This window comes from Enoplosus armatus, chromosome 10 (genome assembly GCF_043641665.1).
Source record: "Enoplosus armatus isolate fEnoArm2 chromosome 10, fEnoArm2.hap1, whole genome shotgun sequence".
Classification (NCBI taxonomy): domain Eukaryota; kingdom Metazoa; phylum Chordata; class Actinopteri; order Centrarchiformes; family Enoplosidae; genus Enoplosus; species Enoplosus armatus.
In genome coordinates this window covers 18345470-18372572 of record NC_092189.1, presented here as the reverse complement: position 1 = coordinate 18372572, position 27103 = coordinate 18345470, and the positions used below count along the sequence as shown (strand labels likewise).

At 41.5% G+C, this 27103-nt stretch overlaps 1 protein-coding gene across 1 annotated transcript in view; it reads left to right on the top strand.

Moving 5' to 3' along the window:
• slit3 (slit homolog 3 (Drosophila)) overlaps window positions 1–27103 on the top strand; it is a 225444-nt gene that overhangs the window by 194358 nt on the left and 3983 nt on the right. The window contains exons 23-33 of the mRNA XM_070912750.1: window positions 1377–1448; window positions 4196–4267; window positions 4386–4468; window positions 4611–4691; window positions 5928–6052; window positions 8704–8801; window positions 12461–12600; window positions 15081–15174; window positions 15682–15819; window positions 16365–16605; window positions 18349–18479. Of these exons, the coding sequence (XP_070768851.1) occupies window positions 1377–1448; window positions 4196–4267; window positions 4386–4468; window positions 4611–4691; window positions 5928–6052; window positions 8704–8801; window positions 12461–12600; window positions 15081–15174; window positions 15682–15819; window positions 16365–16605; window positions 18349–18479 (1275 nt within the window). The remainder of the gene's footprint in view (window positions 1–1376; window positions 1449–4195; window positions 4268–4385; window positions 4469–4610; window positions 4692–5927; window positions 6053–8703; window positions 8802–12460; window positions 12601–15080; window positions 15175–15681; window positions 15820–16364; window positions 16606–18348; window positions 18480–27103) is intronic.

Below are 27103 nucleotides of genomic sequence, written 5' to 3'. Positions count from 1 at the left end.
CTTTCTTCCTTACTTCTCCCTTTCTAGCTTTTCCACTTCTGTCCTCCTTTCACCCCAAATATCAATTCACTTCCCTCCCTCTTCAACTGTTCTCTCCCCACCCGCTCCTCTGCCTCATTTCAAGCTTCTCTTGTATCATCTTGTATCATATTTTTTCTTCTCTTTGCTAATACACATGTACTACATTTCTTTCTTATCTTCCTATTTCTTTCTAAAAGTTCTCAAAACTCTCCCTCCACTTCTTCGCCACTCTCTCAATGAATCTGTTAAATTATAAACTGCTTTAGCGCCTCTTAAATTCTCCTCTCTTCAGCTCTGTACTGCCTTTCTATCTTTGATACAAATTCCTTTTATTGCTGGAGCAGTCTTAAGTTTGTCTCCTTTTTGCCTTTAGCTTATCTATCATATCTATTACATGGATTTTTACATCAATTTACAGGATTTTGTGTGTCCAGGGAAAGTTGACTCGGCACATTTGCTCACTTCCAACAACGCCCTGTTTCATATTTCATAGAGTTGCACTCATTCACGCCTGAGAGTTGCCCAGTGCAACCACAGACTCTTACTGTTGGCCCCCAGATAGCATCAGTGGAACACTTTCTGAGTTAAAGGCCTCAGTTGAAGGGGTAGAGGTAAAGGAGAGTGTTTCGCCTTTCACTTTCCACATCAGATTTTCTTGATCTGCTGATTTATTGGCTTTTAGGTTTCTTTCGCTAACTTATACACCATTTGTTAACCTGACGTTTGAGATGCGTAAGATTTCGGCTTGTTTCTCCTCTTTCCTCTGAGACACCTTTAGGCCTCTTGATAATCAGTAGTTATGATTAGGCATCTCTTCACTGAGCACCACTGTTCCAGGCTACTATTGTCTTAAAGATACATATCAGACAGCAACAGTACACTAGGATCATTATTGGGCTCCATGTTGAATTACGTTAAAATAATGATAGTACCCTGAAACAGCTAACTTTATGTCATCTGACCCTGAAAATATTTTTTGTTTCTTTCACTTTCATTCATTGCTAAACTTAATTTTTGGTTCATTAGCAAAAGAGAAAAGCGTCAGCTTTGCCTCTGGCGTTTCTTTTTTTTTTTTTTACCTCGACCTAATTTTTCTACTTCATTTGAAATGTGGCCCCCTTGTTTATTTCTCCTTGTTTAACCTGCAGTGTCTACAGGTTCTGTACTAAGTTATTGTAAAACCAAAACTGCTGGGTCACCTATCGTGTCTTTAATTAATTAAATCATTTTTATGTATTCAGGGATGTAGTCTGCAAGACAAGAGAAAAACATTTGAAATTAGTATCTCCAAGAAAATAGTATTCTGAAAAACAGCATCCAGACTTGTGACCTTGTTCATGTCCTTTGTCTTCCAGCATCCTGAGTTATAACCAGATTCGCTGCATCCCGGTTCATGCCTTCGACGGCCTCAAGTCACTTCGCCTGCTGTGAGTAGCAAGCTTCATCTTCATGTGCCGCAGTGGATTCAATATTCAACACTCCTCTTTGCTAGTTATAGTACTGAGCTAAATCAAAGTTTAATCACTCCCCTGGTGCCAGGCTGAGAGCCATGTTAAGACCCAGTCACAAAATGAGTCACAGCCACCAGATCATTTGTTGTTTCAGGGTACTAAAAAGATAAAAGTGACAATCTCTCATCCCCTCTTTAATACTCCCTCTCTATCTGCATGCTCATGGCCCCTCTCTCCACTTGTGTCCCTTCACTCTCTCTCTCTCCCTCTCTCACCTCCATCCATCCTCTCCTCCTCTCTCTCTCTCTCTCTCTCTCCCTCTCTCTCCCTCTCTCTCCCTCTCTCTCTTTCCGCCCAATGTTGTGTTTGATGAATCGACCTTCAGCCTCTGTTTCTCTCAGTCATCCATCTGGTTGTCCACCCTCTGTCTCACAAACCCACACGTGCACATGCATACTGTGCACGTGAATATTGCTGTCTGACCATCCTCTCACACACACATGCGAGCAGCTACACACACACACACACACACACAGGCATTAACACACACGTCCACACTTTCGCCTCCATTGCTCAATGACAGCAGAATTTACTTTAGATTCTTATACATACATATACACGTGTAGCCTTTTAAAATGTAAGTTATCTGTGTCATTTTAACTGTAATACATCAATATTAAATAGGTTTGTGGTTAAAGAGTAACTTAACACCAAACTGAAAAGCAGTTTATTGACGCCCTCTGTGGTTCACCTCTGACCACACCCAGAATCACGGATGTCACAGGGTACACCTGTCCATCACGGCAGCAAGGTGAAAGTTAAGTCACTGGAGGTCAGCAAAAACAGGATTTTAAGGGAGTGTTAAGTTACTCCTTAAGATCATTTCTAGCATCTCTTAAAATGTCAGTTTACCTAAATGACAAGAAAACTTATATCATAAGTTTCCTTATATCCACCTCTGAGATTTGCACCTCCACCCCAATGTGATGGAGGTGAATGGAATTTCTCTGTTGATGAACAGTTAGTGATGTTAGTCGTACTGTTGGCTCAAAATTAAGAAGGAAAAGATCCATTGGGATTTCACATTCATAACAAATAACTTTCAACTTAGTTATGAAGTAATGATTAGATCTGATACTTTTACTTCATATTATTCTCTTTAGACATTTCTTTGGCCACTATTGTCTGTTCAGACAGAAAAAGTCAGTGTTTCAGCCTCTAAGTCAGCTTTGTTTCTGGCCTTTTCTCTACATATTGACTGTATCTCTTACGAGGCTTTCACCTTGCAGAAGTTTCGGCATTGCTTTTTTTTTCTCTCTCCTTTCTTGCTTTCATTTTAGTTGATGTTGCCGTAGGGACTGATCCCTCTCTGCCCCCGCATAGCAACTGGTTGCCAGGCAGCCATCACTGTCACTTCCTCATTACCCACAACCCCCCCTGGGCCAGCCTTACGCGGGGGCTGTTAGACCACCGTACAGATGCACAAACACATACACAGTGATGCACACAAACACGTCAAATTGCACAGATACACAGACATTAAGCAGACACACACACACACAAACTTGTACACTTGCATGCGCTCTGGTACACACTGACCAGGACATGCACACACTGAATTATGCACACAAAAAAATCACACACACATGTGCACGCACACACTTTTCCAATAGTGGTGGTTTGATAGCTGTCCCCTGCTACAGCCCTTCGCTCTAATGGAATGTGAACTTATATCCAGCAGGCAACACAATCAGATGGCGAGACACAAAGGACACACACACTCTGCAGTCTCTGAGCCCTGGGAGACAAAAGTTTCTGAGACACACACACACACACACACACATCTAAACACATGCACAAAAACCCAAAGGCACAAAACAGAAATGCACATGCTCACACCGCTACACATCACAGGCTGCAGTTTGTCCCTGAGACACAAAGTTCTTTTCACACACACACACCCTCACACACACACACACACCATAGTCTGCCAGATGACCATATGAGACAGTTTATATTCCATTCAGAGACCAGGACAAGCTTTATTGCCCAACAATAAAAATAAGCTTTCTGTTTATTTTGTCTTATTCTTTCATAAATATTTTATTTATTTTCCATCATAGAAGGGGATGATGGTGTGTCTGCAGCTGAGGAACCACAAATGATTTAAATAATTTAACATGCAGCTAGTCAGGGGTGGTGTATTAGTTTGCTGAGAATCGAGTATTAGGCAGCTGGGCTGTCAGTTTAATTTACTTCTGATATGATGGATATGAGGCAGTATGTTTGTTTCGATATTCACTGTAAAATTGGTCACTGAAATTTATGGGCTAGCCATAAATGCAGCTATAAGACTTTGATCTAAATATACACCAGTCAGTTAATACTAGCAGCTGTATAAGTAACAATATAAGTGCAGAACTAGAAGGAGTAAAAGTGGCAGCATTTGTCAAAGTATGAGCTGAAGTCAATGTAGATGTAGCAGTAATAACTAGTAACTGAAGTCAAAGGTCAAAATACTGTTTCGCATTCTTCTTCTTCTTGCCGCAAAAAGTGTGATTATATAGAAACACTGAATACTTAATCAAATTAATTAACTACACATTAAAATTAACGATGGGTCAAAAAGGGACCTCTTGAATTTCTAACAAGGTCAGTTTTGTGTTTAATATTCATATACACTCTTGTTTTGTCCTCTATTTCTCGGTCTCTCTCTCCTCCAGCACTCTTCATGGTAACGACCTTTCAACCATACCAGAAGGAGCTTTCAACCACCTCACCTCTCTGTCCCACCTGTAAGTGCAGCCCCATATATCAGTTTGTGTGTATCCAAGTATCTTGGATACAAGTGTTGTGGATTACACTTTTAATTGTGTGTGTGTGTGTTGTGTGTGTGTGTGTGTGTGTGTGTAGGGCTCTTGGTGCCAACCCTCTGTACTGCAACTGTGACCTGCGCTGGCTCTCTCAGTGGGTCAAGGCTGGCTTCAAAGAGCCTGGTAAGAAGAACAAATCACAAACTAGACGCTATTAAAATACCTTTAACCAAAATATTGCATTTTCTGTTACGTACATCTCATATTCTGTGTAAAGAGACGTTGCAAAGTATGTTGTTTATGTCAACTAAGTGCGTTTTTGTAGGTATTGCTCGTTGTACTGGACCTCCTGACATGGCTGACAGGCTACTGCTCACCACACCACTCAACAGATTTCAGTGTAAAGGTAAATAGTCTCCTCTTTATTCTGCTCATTGCTCTCCCTTTGTTTCCTTACTACCACCTGCTACAGTATATTCTATTATCTGCCCATACACATCAGTGTTGACCTGTTTTAGCACTGGATTATTAGTATTAGTACACAGAAAGGTTTTTAAAACAGGGATAAGTGGCAGCAAAAATACCAATTATAATGAGTTTTATTCAGACTCCTTCCAGAGTACCTTGACAGTTATGTCTACTGCAGCCACAACAAAGTCCTGATTTTTAAGAAGTTTGATCCTTTTACTTGTTTAGATTGTTATTATTTTATACCTGACCTTGTAGCGTTTTAGGCTGCTGATTTACTTCCCTTCCACTGGTCTGGGTTTTGTCTTTAGGCAGTCTGATGGCCAACAGTTAGACTTTTATCCAGTCTCATGTCAAGTTTCAGTGTTTTAGGTGAGGAGGGCCGAAAGTGGCTTTATATTTACATGATTATGTGCATTGCAGATCAGTGGCTAGCGCTGTTGCTTAACACCAAGAAGGCTCTGGGTTTGAACACAACCCGGTAGACTTGGGTCTTTTTGTACTGTTTTTGGGTGATCAGCTCGGTCAGTAGTATATCAAGCTATTTTTTAAATTGCCAACATTCATAGATAATGAACAATTACAAAACATCCCCATCCCTTCGGTTGTATTTGACTCATACAGAACAGAGTTCGGGGCCAGCCTCTAACATTAGCTGCCCCAGGGCTCCCCTGCTATCAGACCAGAGGGAAAAACAATTTAGAAGTGGACTTTTTACACACTGGAAACATCTTGAAAACCACAGTGCTGCATGTACAAAGAAACTGTAACACATGGGCATAGTTTGCTGTGCATGTATGTTAGAAGAATTGTTGGTGTTTTCCAGAAGAAAGTATAAAGTGGACTGTGTGATCAAACTTTTGTTGAGATATAGAGGTACCTCACATCATCACACTGAATCAAATACTCTCTTCCTCTTCTTCTTGCTTCTACAACAAATCACATTTATTGCTCTCCTAAGCTCTTACTTTTCTTATCCTATAAGGCCTTTTCTTAGCACACCATCCATTAAATGAAGTCTGTGAGAGCGCCTTTTAGCACAATATGACTAAATAATGTATGTCTTTGTTTTTGACACTTTCTTTTTCTCCCTGTCTGTCCTCTTACATTCATCCCTCCTTTCCCCCCTCCCCTTGCTACCCTTGTCTGCATCTGTTTCTGTTATCTTTCTCAGGTCCAGTAGATATCAGCCTGATGTCGAAGTGCGCCCCCTGTCTGGCAGCCCCCTGCCAAAACAACGGTACCTGTGTCTCCGATGCTACTGGATCCTATCACTGCACCTGTCCGTATGGATTCAAGGTGAGACACTAGAAAGCAGCAGAGATACTTTCAAGTGAGGTAACATGCTGGGCTTTGCAAACCTTTGGTTCTAAGTCTACAGTAGAAGACAGCTTTACTTAATCTCAAAAGCACTGCATTTCACTAAATATTAAACATATCAAGGTGAGTACAAATCAATATTTTCTCTAAATGTAAAAGAAAATGTATTAATGCATTAACTGTTGTAAGTGAACGGGTTTAGCTCTAAACTCTGTTATGGTCCCATGCTAATTTATATTGGCTCTTTTATTAATTAATTGCTGTGGTAAATGTTGGTTTATATAAGTTAATCAGCTAATTGGCTCATCAAGAGTGAAAATATATTTTACCAGGTGTGGAAGCAGTACAAATCCATCCTTAAACCCTAACAATGTTAGTGCCATGTTCTATCTCCTGATCCCTTGTACCTGCTACCTACATAAATAACCATTATTTGGTGGTTCCTCCAGGCGGCACGGAATCAGAACATTTTTTACTTTTGCTGCCCAATTCATGGAATTGGCTGCATGTGTGAAAGGTATCCTATAGATGGATAGCCATGCTGCATAAGCCTGTGGTATTATCAGTATTATCAGGCTTAGCTTTGGCCTTGCATGCATAATGTATGTATCTGTTCATCAATAGGGAAACGATGACTGCAGCTGGCTGCACTGGAGGTATTGACCCATCAAAAGACAAAGGGTGTAATAATTGTCAAGACCCCTGCATTAGGGAAGACATGCAAATCTACTCGTGAAGGGGTGATTTGCATCGGAGGAGTATGTGTGGAATATATGTGAGAGCGCGCACGTGTGTGGACTCACGCATGTATGTGTACTCGTCGAATTACATAAACATACAGTGTGTTTGCATTTGTGAGTAGAGATCAGTGGGTTCAAGCCTCTGTAGGAGTTTGTGTGTGTGTGGGTGTGTGTGTGCGCTTGTGTGTATGTGCAAGCACTTTAAAGATACACTTATGGTCTCATGTGTACACACACTCCTCATAACCTTTGGGCTTTTACAGCAGGACAAAGCCTTAATCTCGCTTTTAATTAAAACATCACTTGCCAAGGTCACAGACTGGGAAACAGGGACTGTTAGGTGTGTGTGTGTGTGTGTGTGTGTGTGTGCGCGTGTGTGCATGTGCGTGTCCCTGCGCATGTACATGTCTGTGTGTAAGTTTTCCTTTCTGTGTCGGCGTCCACTGGGACAATGTTAATTAAAACGTGTGAGAGGAATCAAAGACGGAACAACAGAGAACAAAGGAGGGAGAGAGGGAAGGAGAAAGAAGTGAGGGAAACTTAAACTACAGGAGACAGAGTGAGAGAGGTGGACGTATAAGAACAGAGAAATACATGTAGTAGGAAAGGGGTAAATGAAAGTAATAGCGAGCAAACATCTGAAAGAAAGGAAAGGGGGCGGTAGAAAGAACAAAACATAAACAAATAGCTTCAGTAAAAAAGAAAAGAGAGGAGGAAATAATGAAGATGGATGGAGAGGGAAGACAAGCATAAACGTCCGCTTCTCTGCTTTGATCAGAGGAAGTGGGTGTGTTGGCGGCCAAAGGTTTGGTGGTTTGAAATTAAAACTACAGCCGCAGGGCTCGATGTGGAGAGAGAGTATGTGTGTAGTGTAGGACTCTGATTCATGATACAGTTCCCAGTGAAAGCTGTTTAGTATTTAGAAAACAGGTGTGTGGTGAGAGGAGCAATGAATCAAGGGAGTAGGCTGTTCCATGCATACAGTACATGTGTGCAAATTGCTTGTGTGTACATTTGTGCATGTGTGTAAGCTGATAATTGAGAGAGTGTGTGTGTAAGAGGGGAGGGAGAAAGAACAACAATGAAAGCTCATTGGGAAAGCAGAGTGGTTGGTTAAGGAATTGCTGTATTTTAAGATTAACCAACCAGAATATATTTATTCAACCCTCTATCTCTCTGCAGGCTATTTTCTTTCACCGCAACTGAAGTACTCAATTATCTGTGGTCCCAAAGCAAGACATTTGTAGTTAATTACTGTACAAGTGCAAAAAATAAATGGTACCCATCTGAACTTTAAGAAATGGAGAAGAAGGCCTACTTTGTTTTACTTTTTTGTAGAAAAAAACATTAACCTACCTACAGACGACATATATACATATGAGTATGATTTGACAGTAACAAGGTCTTATTGCCCGACTACCTGACTCCTTCAATAGATCCACAGTCCCTCTCCTCACAGGCGTCACAAAGAGCGAGCAGGAATTTTCTTATTGGAGTGACAAAATCATGATCCCTCAACAGCTTCCCACTTGCCAGTAACTGAGCCCATGTCTCTGCGGTGGTGGGGAGTGCTGTTACCCCTGCACCACCCAGCCATCCATCAGTCAGGCTATTTGTTTTCCATCATTAGTATGTAAGTTATTACTTCCACTGCTTGTTGTTTGTCAGTGTAAACAGTGATGAACACCAGAAAGGGAGAGCAGGAAGAAGCAGAATGTAATATTGAGCCAGAGGGAGAGATTATCTCACAGGGACTGTGTAGAAAAGTGAAGTGTTTTGAATGCATCCATGGACCGTATTGTTTTTGTTTGAATGGTGAAATTATCTCCACAAGAAAGATTTTATGAATAATTTAAGTATTAACTTGCATTGTCCTCTCCTCTCCTCCAGGGTCAAAACTGTGAAATACCCATCAATGCCTGTATTAGTTTCCCCTGCTCGAATGGAGGAACCTGCCACATTCAGCCTGGCCATGAAGACCACTTCAGGTACACAAAATATCTGTTATTAACAAACATGTCTTATATAAAACATGTTGTAGTTTTAATACAACAGTCTATGAATAACATAATCCTTAAAACCAGCAACACAACCATTTCTTTTGATTTTATACTGCCTGTAGAAGAAAGAGAAAAATAAAACGAGAGTAATTTCAAAGAAGTCCTTTGGAAATCCATTTACGCTGTGGGTCAAATCTTATTGCCCTTTATACCCTGCTGCCCCTCTCTATTAGTGGAATCATTTTAAAAACCTCCCCCTGTATTCTCATCTTAGGGGAAAATTAACTTTACTCCCCCCGGAAATATAGACAACGTGATTAGAGTGGACAGTCTTGCCTCACTGGACAATGCATTACCCGAGATAACAACTTCCTTTGACCTCATGATGTGTTTTCCTGCCTGTGTGTGTGTTGTTGGATGGGGGGGTTAGACAGGAAGAGAGGGGACTTTTCAAAGGAGGAACCCCCATTTGGGCTGCTCATTAAGACCTTGTGCCCCCTCTGACTTCCTCACTCCCTTAAAGGGATGTTTTAAACTTCTGTCGTTGTAGAGTATTGATACTTTTATTGCCAGTAGACAGTTTTGCCCACACACAAGTTCATAATGCAAAATTCAAAAATCCAGTGCATGCATGATGCAATGCATCTGTAGTGCAAACCAAATGCAGCAACACAGCAGAATTAGACTGCTGTCCCATTCTGACTGAATAAATGTCCAGTGAAACAGAGGTGTTGCAATCAAAGTGAAATAATGGACATGTGTATGTCTGTGGAAACTGGAAAAATCGAATAACAATTGAAAACAAATCATCCATAACAATTTATCTATTTAGGGTTTCAAGGTGATGTATAACATCAGAAGAAACCCACAGTCCATAATGTGCTTCATTCATCTATATTCATCCAGGGAACGGGTACTGCAGTTGCTCGTCCATTTCCAAGAACCCCCTGTTTCACATTCATACAGTTTCACACATTCACACCTGGGAGCTGCCCAACACAATCACAGTTTGACTCCTGGCTGCAGAGAAGCTCCACTGGAGACGCTGGGGGTCAAGAGCCTCTCAGTGGCAGTTGTTGAGGGAGTGGAGAGTGGAGCTGATACAGGATCTCAAACTTGCTTTTCACACCTCTGGCCTTCTGCTGCATTTTTTTTGCACAATCTGACAGCATGAAATGCTGTAAATGTTTTGTAGGATTGTGAAAAAAAATGTTGAAATGCTCTTTGGCCCCATTCCCCTATCATCGCATGACTAATCCCTTTTGGACCAAGAAACTAAAGCAATAGCGTCCAAGTTAATTTGCAAATAAGTGCCAAGAGACAAAATATAACTCAGGCTGTGTGGTCACCAATTGTTTAGAAATATGATAAATTAAAAACAGACTTAAATTTGGTTCATTCTTTAATAAAACAGCCCTTTAACCATTAAATTGAACCAAACCACGTTAAAAACATAAGATTTTATACTCTTTAAAACTTTTTGAAGGGGGCGGCCTTGGAAGTGAGATTGCTTATATCTAAAAAACTGTCCATACACATATACAAGTGTGTGTGTGTGTATTCATGAGCATCCTTGTGCCTGCCAGGTTCATCAGTGTCTCTCAAAAATATCCCTCGTGACAAACAGCCACTTTGATTGAAACAATTGTCATAAATATCTTCACCAGATTTTTTCTCGTCCTCGAGCTCCTTAACAAGGCCTTTGCCCTTTGCAAAGCTTTGATGTGCATCTGGCCTTTAACGTCCTGCGTGGTAATGCCATTAGGGGTCTCTTTACCCTTTACAGACCTTCTCTTAATGTTAATACCAACACAGGTATATATGCTTGTGCCCTCTGAGAGACACAGAGAGGAAGAGGGAGAGAGAAAGACAGAGAGAGTGGAAGACCAGACCCCTTTGACATTTTAACATGTTATATAATCAGTTTGGGATATTCAATAAGTCCAATTAGTCTTGGTTCTTAGCAGGGACCCATTTGTCAAACTATATGCTTTAAATGTCAAGACTGAGATTTGATTAGTCAAACAGTGCTCTCTGACCCTGTCAGTGCTGGCAGTGTATCTCTCATTTGTATTTCTTTCTTTCTTCTTCTTTCTTTCTTGGACTTTTATTTTTTCCTCCTCTTCCCCCTCTCTCTCTCTTTTCTTTCAATGCACACAAGTAACTTATTAATGCAGCAGCTTTACAAAATTAAGCCAATCAAAAATGTAACCATACCCAAATATTGTATTTGTGCAATAAGGGTTAATGTATGATGTCTCAACTCGTACATGCTTCTTCTGGGCATTGTATATCAGGGGCCTACTTTGTTTTGCAGTCTTAACGCAGCTTTAAATTTAGCTTTCTGAAACCAGCAGACACACAGGGTGGGGGTAACCCATGACTATCATATACCGTATGGTGTGGGAAGAGAGAGTGAGTGAGAGTGAGGTAAGTGTTAGCGTGCGAAAAAGGCAGAGGCAGCAAAGTTAGCTTAGAAAAGCGAGGGTGAAAAAAAAGGAACCAAAAATGAAAAATAGAGTAAGTTTTACAGGTGCAAGGGAGTGGGAAGAACATACACAAATAAGTGTGTGTGTGTGTGTGTGTGTGGGGGTTGATAATTGTAAATCACTTGTGCTGAAACAACTTTCCCCTTGCTTAATGTATTAGGCTGACCTTGCTGTAAAATAGTTTTCATCCATTAAAAGCAACTTGACTCACTAAAGTGTAAGATACTAACAGAAGAATAAAAGAATCACGAGAGAGTTCAAGCTGTTGAGTGCAGCTGTGGTCGGATTTATCAAACTTTACAAATCCAAGCTAGTGTGTGTTTTTGAGTGCATGTGATCTACTACAAGGAGTTAACCGGACTGAGATACGAAGGGTGGGAAGAGGGGAGATCAAGGGCTGGTGAGAAGAGAGGAGGGTGAAATTAATCTGAAGAAGGGGGAGACAAGAGAGTAGATGGAAGATAAATGGAGGGGAGGTGGAGGAGGTGGTTTTGATAATTCCTCTGGAGTTACCCAGGTGGGCGGTGTCCAACACTAGTGGCATCAAACTAGAAACATTTTTAATCTCAGCATGTTTTTTTTTAGCTCTGGGTGGGTTGGTTTTGGGTTGGTTTTTTTGTTTGCTTTTTTGCCTTATTAGACAAAAGAAGCTGGAGGAACTTTGACTTCTGATGTTCATTAATGAAACATCCCCAACAAGAAAAAAAGAGATGACATGAATCATACGATTGCATTTAAAATGAATGAAAGCTGCTTCTCTCAAAAGTTTAGTGCAGAAGATAGTCAGGGAGCGTCTGTGTGCTGCAGTTATGGTTTAATATTTGAACAGCCATGTTAAAATTTCATCTCTGCTATAAAATGAGGCATGAAATGGTGTATCTTGTTGGGCCACTAAATATAGATATGCTGTGGCTCCAGTGGTGTGTAAGAACCAACACAGGATGACAGAAAACCCTCTAGAATACAGATTAAATAGTTTTTCTTTAAAGCTCTTATAGGAGAATTTAATGGGAAGTGAAGTTGAGCAGCTGATTGATCTGGCTCACTGATTTTATTTCAAGTTGTGCAGCAGGAGTGTGTGTTCAGATCTGGCCCAGTCACCATCGACCATCTTATAACAAACATTTTGTGTACTTGTGTGTGCGTGTGTGCGTGTAGCTGTGTGTGTCCGCCAGGTTTCGAGGGCCAGCGTTGTGAGATAAACCCAGACGACTGTGAAGACAACGACTGTGAGAACAACTCCACATGCATCGACGGAGTCAACAACTACACCTGCGTATGTCCACCCAACTACACAGGTACACACACACACACACACACACTTATATGCACACACACTTACACACACCGTCTATTTCTGCACTCAGATATTCCTGAAACTCTCAGTCTTTGCCCCCTGAGAGACTGGGAGGGTCCCCAAGTCCTTCCGGGACTGCACCCACGCACACACACACACGCACACACACACATAGAAAATCATATTTTCTACTTTACTGGATGGTAAGTTAGTAATGGACAGCCTCTCCGCAGTGACCTGAAACTGCTCCTACAGGAGGGTGAAAGAGCAATCACACCGGAGAGAGCGAGGGGGAAAGAGAGGGGAAGAATGACAGCGAGATGGCAAAGAGGGAGTGTGTACTGGGGGGTTCGGGAAAAATAAACATAGCAAGGGAAAAGGCTAAAGAAAGGGCCGATAAAGAGTTGAAGCAGTGAGAGAGAGGGAGAGAGCCCTCACTTGGTGGAGTCAAGCAAGTTGAAACTAAACTGCTGACTGGGAAGTTAAGTTTTTCTATCTGTGACAGTGTCCTCTAAAACGCGCACACACACACACACACACACACACACCACAGCTGGTCCCCTTTGACACTGGATCTCAGTCAATATACACACACTCTCCCTCACACGCACCATGTCATTATCGTTGTTGGCATAGAGCAGCATCTCACACTGCCAGCCACCTTACCACATGCAGCTGTTACGCGCGCACACACACACACACACACACACACAGATGGGTTCTTTGGCTCTGAACCTCCCCTCAGCTCAGCGAACCGGGGCATAATCATCAGGTGTCACATTAAGAGGACAGTCCTTCGCTAGTTGCTCAGCTTTCTCCAAACTCAGCAACCAGGACTGTCACGTCACATTTGCACCAGAGGGGGAAAAAGTCAAGATTTAAGGTCACAAGACCTTTTAAACAGCTGATATAAGGTTTCTACAACCGAGGAGTTTCATTCCAAAATGAGAAAGCCACAGTTTAAAAAACTGAACATGAGACTGAATGTGCTACATTTCGTCTTGTAGATTATGAGATGCTGTATCTTGTGTGTAATTTTGACATTTCAGCCTGAAGGTGGCAGTAGAGGAAAGGTCAGCAGGTCACCAAGAACATTAGGGCTCTGGAGACGATGCAAAACACATTTTATGAAATGTTTTGTCATGGAGCGAAATGTTTGTGAAGGAGACATTTCAACCTGAAGATAGTGCTACACAAAAGATCAGCGAGTCAATAAACTCATTAGGAATCATCCTCTTGGAACCATAAATATCCGTATTAATTTCCTGACAATCAAGCAAGTAGTTTTGTTCACATATCTTGCTCTCTTAAAATGCTCTTAAATGTGTTCATACTAGCACTTGAACATACTTTAATCACTCTCATGATAATTTTGTGTGAAAGAAAAGAAAACAAGGCTGTCAGGCTCTGAACCGTATTCAACACTGGCAACATCTTGCTGGTAGTGTTGCTTTATGGCACAAGCATTGATCTTCCAACACAAACAGAGCTACAGTAAAACTTTCAAAGTGTCAAAGAAAAATTATCGGCCAACTGGTAAATCACTCCCAACATGTTTATCCTCTACAGTAACCACCTCAACAGTGGTCTCATTTGTGTATGGTAATTATGCTAAGTTACCCAGTATGCACCTGCCGTATGCAGTTTGAATTTTACTTTCATATCACACAGTCTTTTGTACATTTGCTGTGGCTTAAAGAGTGTCGATGTACTTTCCAGCAGTATACTGTAGCTCAGAGCAACATGCTTCTAAAAGTGACTTGAGACAAGAGTGGTGGAGACAGACAGGGTGGGAGTGAGGCGGCGGGATTAGATTAAAGCAGGCAGAGAACGATGGAAATGTGCGTGACCTTTCTCAATCCCCTCTTCCTTCATATGACCAATTTTGGCTACTGCTTTTACACACGCTGTTAACCCTTCTCACCTTTTGAGCATGTAAGTGTGTGTGTGTTTGTGTGTGTGTGTGTGTGTGTGAGTACCTTTGTAGACTGTAGCCACTGTTACACATCCTATTAACCCCCTTCTCCATCAGCTCTGAGAAAAAGCTGATAATGCTATTCCCCTTGTGTGTGTGTGTGTGTGTGTGTGTGTGTGTGTGTGTGTGTGTACATGAGGACTTCCACTGCACATTATCTGAGGCCTTGAACAAGACAGACACATATACGCATTATCTTTTTCCACCCCTTGTTTTCTTTTTTTCCACTGTCATTTGAGGCTGACAGAGAGTACATGTGAAAAGGTTAGACTGGTCTTCTCCACCAGTCCTCCTCCTTTCTTCTATGATCTGTCTTTCTCTTCTCTCTTCTTTTCACACTGCAATTTCTTTTGTGCTCTTATACTGAAAAATTATTCTTCAAGTCTGGTTGGTGACGAGATGCCATAATCTGAATAAAACACACATTGACATGTACGTGTTGATTTAGCTTTAACTTTTTTTAATTTCTAAAGAAATACTTATTTTCTTCCACTCTGTGTCACCAGGTGACCTGTGTGAGGAGGTGGTTGACCCTTGTCTCCATGGTTTCGACCCCTGTCAGCACGACTCCAAGTGTGTCCATGTTGGCCGCAGTTACAGGTGAGTGACAGCTTCGCAGGAGGTCAGCACTTAAAAGGGTCAGAGGTCACATCACTGAAAGTGACAACAAAGTGACAGGAGCAGTGAGGTCAAAATGATAAAAGCCGACTTTTTAGTGAAACCAGGAGAATCAGAACATAATATGACCATTAATAATTAAACCATTTACCAAATTCTCTAATCAAGTGAAATCTACTTTTCCCTTCTCAAGAACTCCTCAATTACTGCCAGTAGGTTTAGCACCAGCAGCAAGCAGACTGCAGAGAAAGAGTTTTTATCAATGTGGAACTTCCTATCTATTAAGATATTTGCCTTTTGCATGTTCAAAATTTAACTTCTCCAAAATGTCTCCATCATTATGTCGCAGGAAAAGGTGTTGTTTCTAAAAAGCTGTAAAAAGGAACTGAAAACTGCCACCTCTTTGTACAGTAAAGCATTTGCAATCATGAGGTAGAGCCTGTTGTCTACACACACAGTCATCCCATCCATATTTTCACGTCACTCTAGGTGCGAGTGTTTACCGGGCTATGTGGGCCAACACTGTGAGCAGGACTATAATGACTGTCTGGAGAATAAGTGTCAACACGGAGCGGAGTGTGTGGACGCAGTCAACGGCTATACCTGCGTCTGTAAAGAGGGTTTCAGGTGAGAGTCGTGGAAACACAGTTACACACTGCAGACTGGGAGGAGATGCAGATGGTGCTTCATAATCGGACACTTAACTGTCTGGACCCACTGTGCGCTTGTGTGTGTTTGTGTGTGTGCAACAGATGCAGCTCCATGTGGTTAATTATAGCAGAGACTGTTGGCATGAGAGAAACAAATTCATCACAAGGGACAGAGAGAGAGAGAGAGAGAGAGAGGAAGTTATGCAGGAAACAAATAGAAAAGGACACAGACGGCAGCAGAAAGACGGATACTGTGTGGGCAAAAAGAGGAAAGAAAGAAAGGTTCAGAGTTTCAAGGATGCCGTGGAAAACCAGTAGATATATAGAGTCTGTTTGCCATGCCATGCTGATAAAACATGTCCATTTCCTTCAGGAATATTACCTTTCCAACTTTATCAATGCAATCGCCAAATGTAATACAATAAGGCAAAATAAGTTTTATCAGGGGAAACAGACACAACAAATCACCCCATTAAAGCTCTATGAATAAGTTATCTTCTGTTTAATCTACCCCTCCCTCAGCGGGCTGTTCTGCGAGAACCCTCCACCAATGATCCTGCTGCAGACCAGCCCCTGCGACCAATCGGAATGCCAAAATGGCGCCCAGTGCCTTGTGGTTGCTGGGGAGCCCGTCTGCCGCTGCATGCCCAGTTTCTACGGCAATAAATGTGACAAGATGGCCACTGTTCACTTCCTGGGTCAGGATGGGTATGTGGAGCTGCCAGGCGCGAAGCTCCGTCCCACCGCACATATTTCATTACAGGTATGGTCGACATTTGACCTCTGCTGACAAAGTCTTGTTTTCAATGTGTATAAATCCTGCGGTCATGCAGGTATTTATAGAAATGTTCCTGTTTTCAAATGCAGTAAAAGTGTATTGTAATGTACCCTGCTTTCCTTAAGAATAAGAAGCCCTAACTTGTAAAGTATGTCAGCCTTTGACAGCACAAAAGCCACATTCTGCTGCACTACATGGAAAACATTTTTGGGCTGCTTGAAATAGAGCTGTGAGCCGCTCAAATCAAGCCTATAGAGTTGCACGACTTAGTGCCGACAAAGCAAAGCAAACATCTGCTACACCCTCTGTTTCCATTGCACACTGAACACTTGTGCACGCACACACACACACATGCTCATTCACACAGAACATACATTTTGGCCACCTGAGAGTCATATCCTAATAGAGACATATTTTCCTCCTTTTTGGAAATGAGAGTGCGAGTGGGCGAAAGAGAAACAAGAAACGGAGGGCAGCCTAATTGATATTTACCACCTGTTTGGATCTGTGTGAGCACGCGTGTGTGCGTGCGTGCATGTGCTTCTGCGTTCCTGCCAGGAGCTTTCAATGTCAGTGCCAAGGCTTTTTAAACTCTACCAAGAGGCCCTGACTGAGAGGCAAGAGAGAGAAAATGAAAAAAAAAAAGAATGAAAGGGCCACAGCACTTCATAAATCACTGGATGTTTTTTCTCTTTCTCTTTAACACCTTTTCTCTCTTTTCTTTCAGTCTGCATCCCAGTTCTCTCTTCACCAACCTTTCTATATCTCACTTCCATCCCCCTACTCTCTCTCCCTTTTGCGCTCTACATTTCTCCCTCCTTTTCTCTTCTTGGTCTGCCGCGATCTCTTCTTTTCTCCAGCAGCTTGTTAGCAGGTGTTGACTTGGCTATGCTCCATTGACGCCAGAGTGTTAAGTGCTTGGCCCCTTGGCCCCATTTCCACTCGCTAGTTAGTTAGCGCTTAGCAGAGCACGCGAGCAAGTGTGACATGTCAAGTGTGTCTGTGTGGGAGGGAGGCGCGAGTAACCTCGTTTAGGGACATGTGTGGCGGATTTACATTTCCTCCTCATTTTCGTACAGATCTTTAGCGGTTTGATGGTGTGACATACCATCTTGAATCAAAAGTCGATTTTTCATTTCTCTTTGATTTACAACTACATCAACATTTGCAATGTTAACTGAAACTAAAAATTAGCTCAGTGCCAGTTAAGTGCTTTGCCAGGTCTCATTGTAGAACAAACCCTCAATGCCAGAAGAAAGGTCTTGAAGTGGAAGGGAGATTAATAACAGACATTTTAAACTCTTAATCAGTGCTTAAAATCAGCATTTAAGACAGGATTTGCTTATGTCCTTAATAGCTTAATTTACATTACTTATTTTTACTCAGATAATGTATTTGCATGAACTAAAGCTCTGCTAAATTGAGGTTGCAATGCTGCGTTGGCCCAGCAGCAGGAGCAGCGTAACCCTGCTTTGGTCTGATAAAACTGAAAAAATTGGGGATTTGTTAAGGGTTTTATCATAAAAAGCGTGTATATGTATGTGAAAGCATAATTGTCTGACAAATGACTAAATTAGGCGATTAAAATTACAGTTTTTCACAGCCGGTGTCCATTACCAATCCGTATTGCGTTTGTCCAATCTCACAACCGACATGTAAATATGATTAAAATTGTCTATCGTCTATATTTTTGTCTTTATTTCTTATCCAACTTCTTTGTCTCTCCAGGTGGCTACAGATAAAGACAATGGGATTTTGTTGTATAAGGAAGACCATGACCCCCTGGCACTAGAGCTTTACCAGGGACACATAAGACTCATTTATGACATCGCCAACTACCCACCCACCACTGTATACAGGTAGGCCACACAAACACACACACACCCACACAAAGAAAAGTACTCTCTCCCTTTCTTACCGTCTACATTGAATCATGATTTGCTGGATTCATACACTCAGTATATTTTCTTGAAGGTCAAGTTTAACCATGGTTTAAGTACTTTTTCTTAACTCACTTATTTACTGTACTACATGCTTTATTTACTCTTTTTTAATCAAATGAAAATGATGCTAGATTCAGATGATACAGGGGTTCAAGGTAGTTTAAGTACACTTAAAAGATCAAAAAGCACATACACAAAGTATGCAGAAAACACTTCGTGGTTCATGGGTTAAAGATAATATAAAGAAAACACATCCATTCACTCACAAAAAGCATACGTACATACAGTACACACATACCAACAACTAAAGGGTCCAAGGTTTTTATATAGAATAATTTTCAGTGGGTGCTGATTTGGCCATGCGCACACAAATCCACAGGCATATTCTGTCTCACACACACACGCACACACACACACACACACACACACACACACACACACACACACACACACACACACACATACACACACAACATGTAAGAGATCCATGTCTGAGCACTTCCCTCTATAAACAAACATGAACTCCTTTACTATCCTGACTAGACAGTCTGAGTTAAACACACCAACTTTCTCTCTAGGTAAAACTTCAAACAGTGGAAACAAAAGCCTCCATTCAGCGGGTTAGTCTGCAAAAGCCCTTTGGTATTATATGGTAAAATACATTCACAGTTGCATAGGAATGCCATTGTAAGCTATGGAATCAGAAATAATGCAGGAATCCAGGAAAATAACATGATAATGTTTTCAGTAGTCATTTATAGGAGTATGTAGTGATATTACAGCTTGTGGCATTACAAACAAACAAAAAAGACCAACCATACAACATTACATATGTGCAAAAATGCAGAAATAATCACACAAAAGGTTAGCACAACTTAAAAATTCACTGATGTATCCACATTATGACGACTAGTAAGTCAAACTATAAACTATAAGTCAAAACCCAGCCTGGTTAAATATACATCATCACATGCGATGCAGTGATAGACTATGTAAGCTATTATCACATGATTTGATACAAGCAGGGCAGCTCTGTCAGAGGTGTAAGCCATCAAAGTCAAAAAGCTTGCCACATATTTAGAGCAGGAGTCCCTGTCTGATGAAAATCCCAAATCACCCACATGTTGACTTTTCAGAAAATAAGATGGACAGACTCTTAGTTTCTAGTGAAATTTGTTAAATACCATGTTCAGCATGCAGTGTTGATGAACAAGGTGTTTCTGCCTGTACGGAAAAGCCGTAATGATTTATTGACTCTCTCTGTCCTCGCTATTTTAGAGGAGCATGCAAAACTGACTGACGGGTGGATTGAAAAAGGTCAAAAGGAGAAGTGAAGGTGTATGACAAAGAGAGAGGAAAGAGGAGAGAGGAGAGAAAGAATAAAAAGAGGGACAGGAAAGACAGGATTGGCCGACTTTACGCTCAAGACACCGAGCGAGAGAGAAAGGGCCCATGTCCATCCTCGTCTGGTGCTGATTGGCTCCTATTGATTCTGTCTGCTTCTATGTCTACACTGTCTGTGGCGGGAAGAAAGCGGGAGAGAGATGTGAGAGGGATATATGATACAAGATCCAATACCATGTTTTGTCCCGAGGGATGTTCAGTTTGTAATGCAAGCACAGACAACAGTGCAAACCATACAAAACACTTGATAACATGCAACACATTCTACATCAGCAGCAATATTTCATTACTGCGTCATTTGAATGAATACCAATAACCAAAACTGGCAAGATGATCTACATGATGATGATCTGTATCTACATTACTGTAATACTTCATGTCCAAAAACGAGATTGGTTTATTGCACAAGGCAGGGAGTGGGCACTGCTCTGCCAGTCCAAACAGAGCTAAAGTTTCCAGTTTCTCGCAGCGGCAGATAATGGAAGGTGTTAAAGGGCGGATGGAAAAAATACTTCCAACGTGTAGTCCAGCATGGAAAGGAACATTTTAATGGTAATTATACCAAGGTATTTTATAGATATTAAAAATGCTTTTGTACCACTTTTGAATGATTGCACCAGTCAGTGTAATAATGCCAACAAGGAAGGGAGGAGGGAGACAGATGTTAGTGTAATTGAATGAATTAAGGGAGAGAGAGGTCGGAGAGCAATAAGTGAGAGTAGATGAAGGGATGTAGAGAGAAATGAGGAGAGATGAAATATTTCTCATGTACTCACCATTCTTTTCATATATTTCAATCAGTAATTTGACGTCTGGCTTTGTGGGTTTGGCTCTGCTCTGTTCTATTGTCTCTGTGGACAGAGACAAGGTCACAGAAGAAGGAGGAGGTACTGGTAGCTGTACTCTGATGATAATATGCAGCCGGTTCATAACAAATTTGACTTTGGGATTAGGACTTTATGTCATATTATAAACCCTGTAAGTAGCTGTGGGAGAAGAAAATTGAAGCCACAATTTACTATATCAAGGGCAAGGCTGTCTCTGCATCAGGTATTTCAATTATGATTCATTTCAACTCTCACACTTTTTGAATGTATAGTTTCAGAATTTGTATTAAAAAGCAGGTGCCCACAGGAATATATATATATATATATATATACATGTTTGCATTGATTTCCTCTGAAAATATAAGTTGAGTCAGGCTTTGGATAAATTATAATTAATGTCAATCAAGTTTACTTCACTTATGACATTCAGGGCAGTGTTTGCATGCTGGTAACAGTTTAATGCAAGGTGTTAAACTGTTAATGGACAAATAAACTCCAAAACGGATATTAACAGCGGACACCCATGTGGTTCTGTTTATGCTACATTTGGTGTCGGCATACACGTACGTGTTCACACGTTTGTCAACACGTATGGTCCACACGTACAGTCCGCTCTGTCATAAATGTGGGGCTACAAGCAAAAAGTATAACTTGGGTTTAGGACAGGACAATAGGACAGTTTTTCCCAGTTTCTTTGCTGTGCTGTGTGTTGACAGTGTTGACAGTATTAACAGCGATACTGCCAGTGTTGTAATGTGATGACATATTCACAGTGTTTCAGAGTCAGTAGAGGTGATTTAATATAGTGTAGCATTGTGTTGTGAATGTGAACTCTGTATTCTGTCTTCATTGACCTTTGATAAACTGATGCATACAAACAGCTTAATTATAATAATAATGTGATGCTGTGTTGAAGCATGTAGGTGAATTTCCTTACCCCCCTCCGGGGAGGCCGGAGCACAGGGTCAGCTGTAGAGCAGTAGCCCTGGAGCTAGTAGAGACCATGACCTGCTCAAGGAGACTTCAGCAGGGAGGACATGTGCCAAGAGGTCATCTGGGTAGAAAGACAGTTTTGTTGGCCATAATAACAACTTGCCACCCTGTCTAGTTTGCTGTTTTTTGCAGTCTGTGCACTTTCTATTTCTGTGGTGATATTCTGTGTCTTTTTCCATGAGTGAGACTGGTTTGTAATCTGGGTGATGTGTAGAGCTGTAGAAACCACTTATCCCAAATATGACCTTAACCAGAATATGTGCTAGTGTTCACAATACATGACACATTGTGAAAGGCAAGAAGAGGACAAGAGGAAGGGATGGTTAGAGAGGAAGGAAGGATCGAATGAAAGAATGGAAACGATGGGGTGAATCTAATTAGGCAGTGGCACAGATGGGGAGGGGTGGAGACTGAGTTGAAAAGGTTGAGCAGGAGAGAGAAGAGGACAGTCGGAGGGACGTATGGATGCATAGAAAGACAGACTGGTGAGAGGCAGACATTGATAGAGAGATAGCCAGAAAGACAGATGGATGGACTGATGCTGGATGGAGGGCATGTGTGAAATAGCAGACAACACGATAAAGAGATAACTGGGTAGAATAGGTTGTCCGCCAGAGGAGAAAACGGGAGGGGTAAAACAGATGGATAGAAGCAGTCGAAATGAAAAGACCACGAGACACGGTTGAACGGCAGGATGGATGAGAGAGGAGTGAGGGATGACAGAGGGATGGAGTGAAAGAAGGGGAAGAGCAGAGGGGAAAAGTAAACCACAGAGTGAGTCAGGGAATTATCCTTGTCTGGTCTTGTTAACTTGACACGGGCCACGCCTGGGAGGGAGACACAGAGTGCAAGAAAAACTGAGAGAATCAGAGAAAGAAAGTGTAAAAGGGAGACAGATGAAGACAGAAGGACAAAGAAAGTTGACAGTAGCGCAGAAAGGAAAGATTGAATGAGGGATATAGAAGGCGTTAAGCTGGAAAACACAAATAGAGACAAGGGAGCGAAAGGGAGGACACGAGAAACGACGAAGAGACAGAAAAATTAAAGATTGAAATCAAGAGAAAGAAACAGAGATCCATAGAATCAAATCATGTCAGAGTAATGCTTAGCACTATGTAAACACTGTCTCTATGTTATGTTTAGCATTAGCAATTTGGAAGGAGACCAGCTTTAAGCCTGGGGCTCGTTTTACCACAAGCTTCTATGTATTCCTTTGTATGTGCCATCTTTTGATTGCATGAGTCTGAGCATTGCAAATGGCCTATCTTATCTGCCCTAATTTGGAAATACATTGTAAACTGACTCTAACCGCATGGCTAGGCAGGCACAGCAGAACGTCCTGCCACCGTTCAACTGATACTGTCCAGAATGGCGTAACTATTTAACCACCAAAGTCTGAGCACAGCAATTCTGGCAGATCCCTAACATGGCACTGTCCACACAGTTACTGCGGTTGTACAACTGAGGGCCAGGGACCGGTGCCAGTCCCTGGGATGTTTCTGAGCGATCCCTGGTTTGGTTATCTTATGTAGAAACCAGAGAGCCAGGAAGGGCCTTATGTGAAAGCCAGTTTTTGACGACAAGCCGAAATTTGGTAGTCGTGGCCAAGACCAAGACACTATGGTCTATAAAAGTAATTCTGGTTACCTCAGTTTTAACAGTTCAAATTTGTCTGTGACATACAGATTAGATTGTTTTGATTGTTAGATACCTATGTTTAAGAGATTAGGTTAAGTCACAATTTACTATATCAAGGGCAAGACTATAAAAGACAGAGGTGTAGCAGGACAAAGAGGAGGCCTGGAGCAGACATGTAGACCCAGGTACATACATGTACATATGTACATATGATCACAAAGCAGAATTATTCATGAGCATACACCTATAGACAGAAGCACACCTGCCCAGATGACATCTGGACAGGAGCTACAACCCGCAATGAAACAGAGAAATTGGTTTAGAAAATAGAGAGCGAAGAAAAGAGAGGGAGAAGAGATGGAGGAATGCAAAAAAAGATGAGGAATCTGAGCAGGGCATGGGTGGAAAGCAGAGGGAATGATAATGAAAATAAAAAACAAGAAGAGGTGAGTACAAGTGGGTGAGCTTTGGATTTGTAGATAAAAAGAAAAGGGAGAGTGACAGAAAGAGAGACAGAAAGATATCATTAACAACAGATGAAAGTGGTTATGCATGCCTAGTGTTAATTGAACATGTGTGTGTGTAGGAGAGAGAGAGACAGAGTGTGTGTTTGTTGTGTATTAATGTGCTGCCCTTTACTAATGCCGCGCTAATCTCCCATCGAGCCAAAGAATCACGTCTACTGTTATTCATCAGCGAGCAGCAGAGGGAGGGATGCAGGGATGGATGGGTACATGAAAGGAGAAAAGGATGATAAAGACAGGTGGAGGATTGATGGATAGATTGGTGAATGGACAGAAAGAAGACAGAGAGTAGACAGAAGTAGGGTGAGGAGGGATGATGATGGATGGTTGGACAGAAGAAGATGGAAAGGGATGCAGGGAAGGAAAGGGAAGACTGCTGTTGAAAAGAATAGAGAGAGGAAGAGATGATTTGAAGGTGCTGCACCTTCTGTACAAAGTAAACCAAATACTTTATTTCACTTTCATTTTGTGCCTGTAGTGGCAATTTAAGAAGAAATGAGGAAGTAAGTACTTAAAGATTACTGGACAACCGTTATGGTCACATCCATGAAAGACAAAACAACAATTATTTTATTGGTTAAAAGGTTTGAAACCAAGCCCTCTCCCACCACGGCAGGGTTCACTCCCTGGCTGCAGTGCTTCCATTGAGCACAGTTGGCAGTTTGAGTGGGTGGGAAGCCATTGAGGGATCATGTGCTTAAAAAGAGGTCCTGATCCTGGTTGGTTGCCTGGGCTGTGGGGTTTGGGTTTCTGCATTTCCGAAGGGAAACTAGGCAAAACTAAAGATGAGTTACAGGTTCAAAGATACTCAGGAGACATTAGGGTGTACCTTGGAGTGTCATGTAATTTATGACAGAAGCACTACCAAATCAACATAACGTGTATTGGTTTCATAACATCATAAAGGTGTTTCTTTTATTATCCCATGTGTCACTGTATAGCTGCACTCCATGCACACCAACAAAAGAAACCAGTTTCTTCTGATGTTTGGCATCTAAAATAAATTTAAAAATTATGGAAGTTGTGTAAAAAAAAAAAGGTGCTAACTATGATATGTAAATGTATTCATACTGTCAAAATCATACAACTTTTACATGCAGTTTCTATTTAGATACCAGTCTTACAGGTCTTAGTGACTGAATGTCTGACCCAAATCTGGCTCTTGAAAACCACAGGGCTGTGGTTAAAATAGACAATCCTTGAACATTATAGGTTTAAAACGCTCAGAGGCAATTCAAACATTCTAGTACTGAAACCTTATAGTCTTGAAACAACGAGCACTCATTCCTGAAACTTTACATCAAAACGCTGTGAATCCACTCTTGAAAAGTACAAATTTCATCTGAACTGGCCGGCCTGGTTTAATGAAAGCTGAAAAAAGAGGGAAAGAAAACAGTGAAAGGAGCTCGCCGTTCAGCAGCTGCCGTCTCAGCAATGACTAATTGAGGTTACCACGGCAATATGGGACTGGGATGCCTGTCTGCTGAACATCATTTTAATCAGATTGGGCTGCTAAACACACACACACACACACACACACACACACCTAGACACATACACTTACAGACACACATGGAAGCATGCACACTCACACACATGCAGACTCACAAACATGCAAACACAAACACAAGGTTCACTGTCAAATACACTCACGCATGCATGTACACACACACACGCACGCACGCACACACCTCAAATGTGGTTTAGAAATGTCGTAAGTAAATGATAGCAGTGCCTAATTAGATTTAACAGTGTAAGTGGATCTGCGCAGTTGTTTCTAATCCAGATATTTTTTTCAGTTTGAGATATAGTCAATGACCCGTAATTACTTCTGGGTTTGTATTTGATTCAGTTATATAAAATAAAAGCCAGTTTTTGGTTTTAGGAAGTTCTTTTTAGTAAAGTTTATTTGTGTGTGTATGTGCTCATTCAGGGTGTATTTGAATCTGGACTGACAGGAAATTGACGTCCCCTGTGGGTTTGGGCGAGCACAATGAGAGTAAGAGAGGCAGTCGAAATCTGCTACGGCTGTGTGTTTGTTTTTATTGAGTTCCATAATGGGCTGCTTTTTACTAATACACAGAGCCAACACCGCCGGCTTCAAAAGAACCTGAAACGCACACTTAAGTATACACTCATACATACACACGTATATATAAATATATTGATTAAAACATCAAATGAAATGCTCCTGGCAAAGCATTCACAGGTTAATGCAGATAATATGTATTTATATATTTGTCATACATAAAATCATACACAAACACGTCTCAGAGATATTCTGGAAAACATCAACTTGTCGAAACACTGGTGAAGCCTGGTATTGGCAAACATAAAACAACACACACGCACACACACTCCACTGCAGGTCTGGCATCTGCTCGGACATGGAAGCACCTACCATTAGTCATCTACTGCCACCCGGTGGAGCTTCAGTGTCCCAGCAGGTTCACAGCTCAGTGTGTGTGTGTGTGTGTGTGTGTGTGTGTGTGTGTGTGTCTGTCTGTGTGCAATGTGCTAAAATGAGTGTGTGAAGTTCAAACCTGAGCGCAAAATCAGTTTTAGCTGTGTGAGCTGCTTGTTTGATTTAACTTTCCAGACACTTGAACAAATTTAAAAAGGGGATGAAGTGCTTCTCGAAGGAAAGCGGAGAAGCCTTACACGAGTTAAAGGAGTAGAGATGACTGTTGTTAGGGAGGGAAAGGAGGGAACAGCGGAGCAAAAAGAGGAGAAGAGAGGATACCAGGAGAAATCAGGGAGGAAAAAGAAGATGCAGGAGAGGAAGTGGAGAAAAAAAGGAAAGAAGAAAAGGATAGGACATGTATGAAAAGAAGAGAAAAGGCAAAGAGAGAGAGGGAATACAAAGTGAAGATATGAGAGGTGGGAAATGAGATAGAGAGCTAATCTTTCAGGCTAGCAGACCATCATTTTGCTTGGTTACAGCAGGCCTGTTTATTAAATTGCATGACTCCTAATGGAAACCATGTATGTGTCTGTGTTGGGTCTACAGTGAAGTAGGAGCTCTTATTTTAGAAACCACCAGCTAAACGCTGAACTAGGTCGATGTCCAGAAGAAAATGATTTTGCCATTTTTGATTGCATAAATGGCTTTGTTACTCATCTATCCTAGCAACGCATTAATCCAAATTTGGAT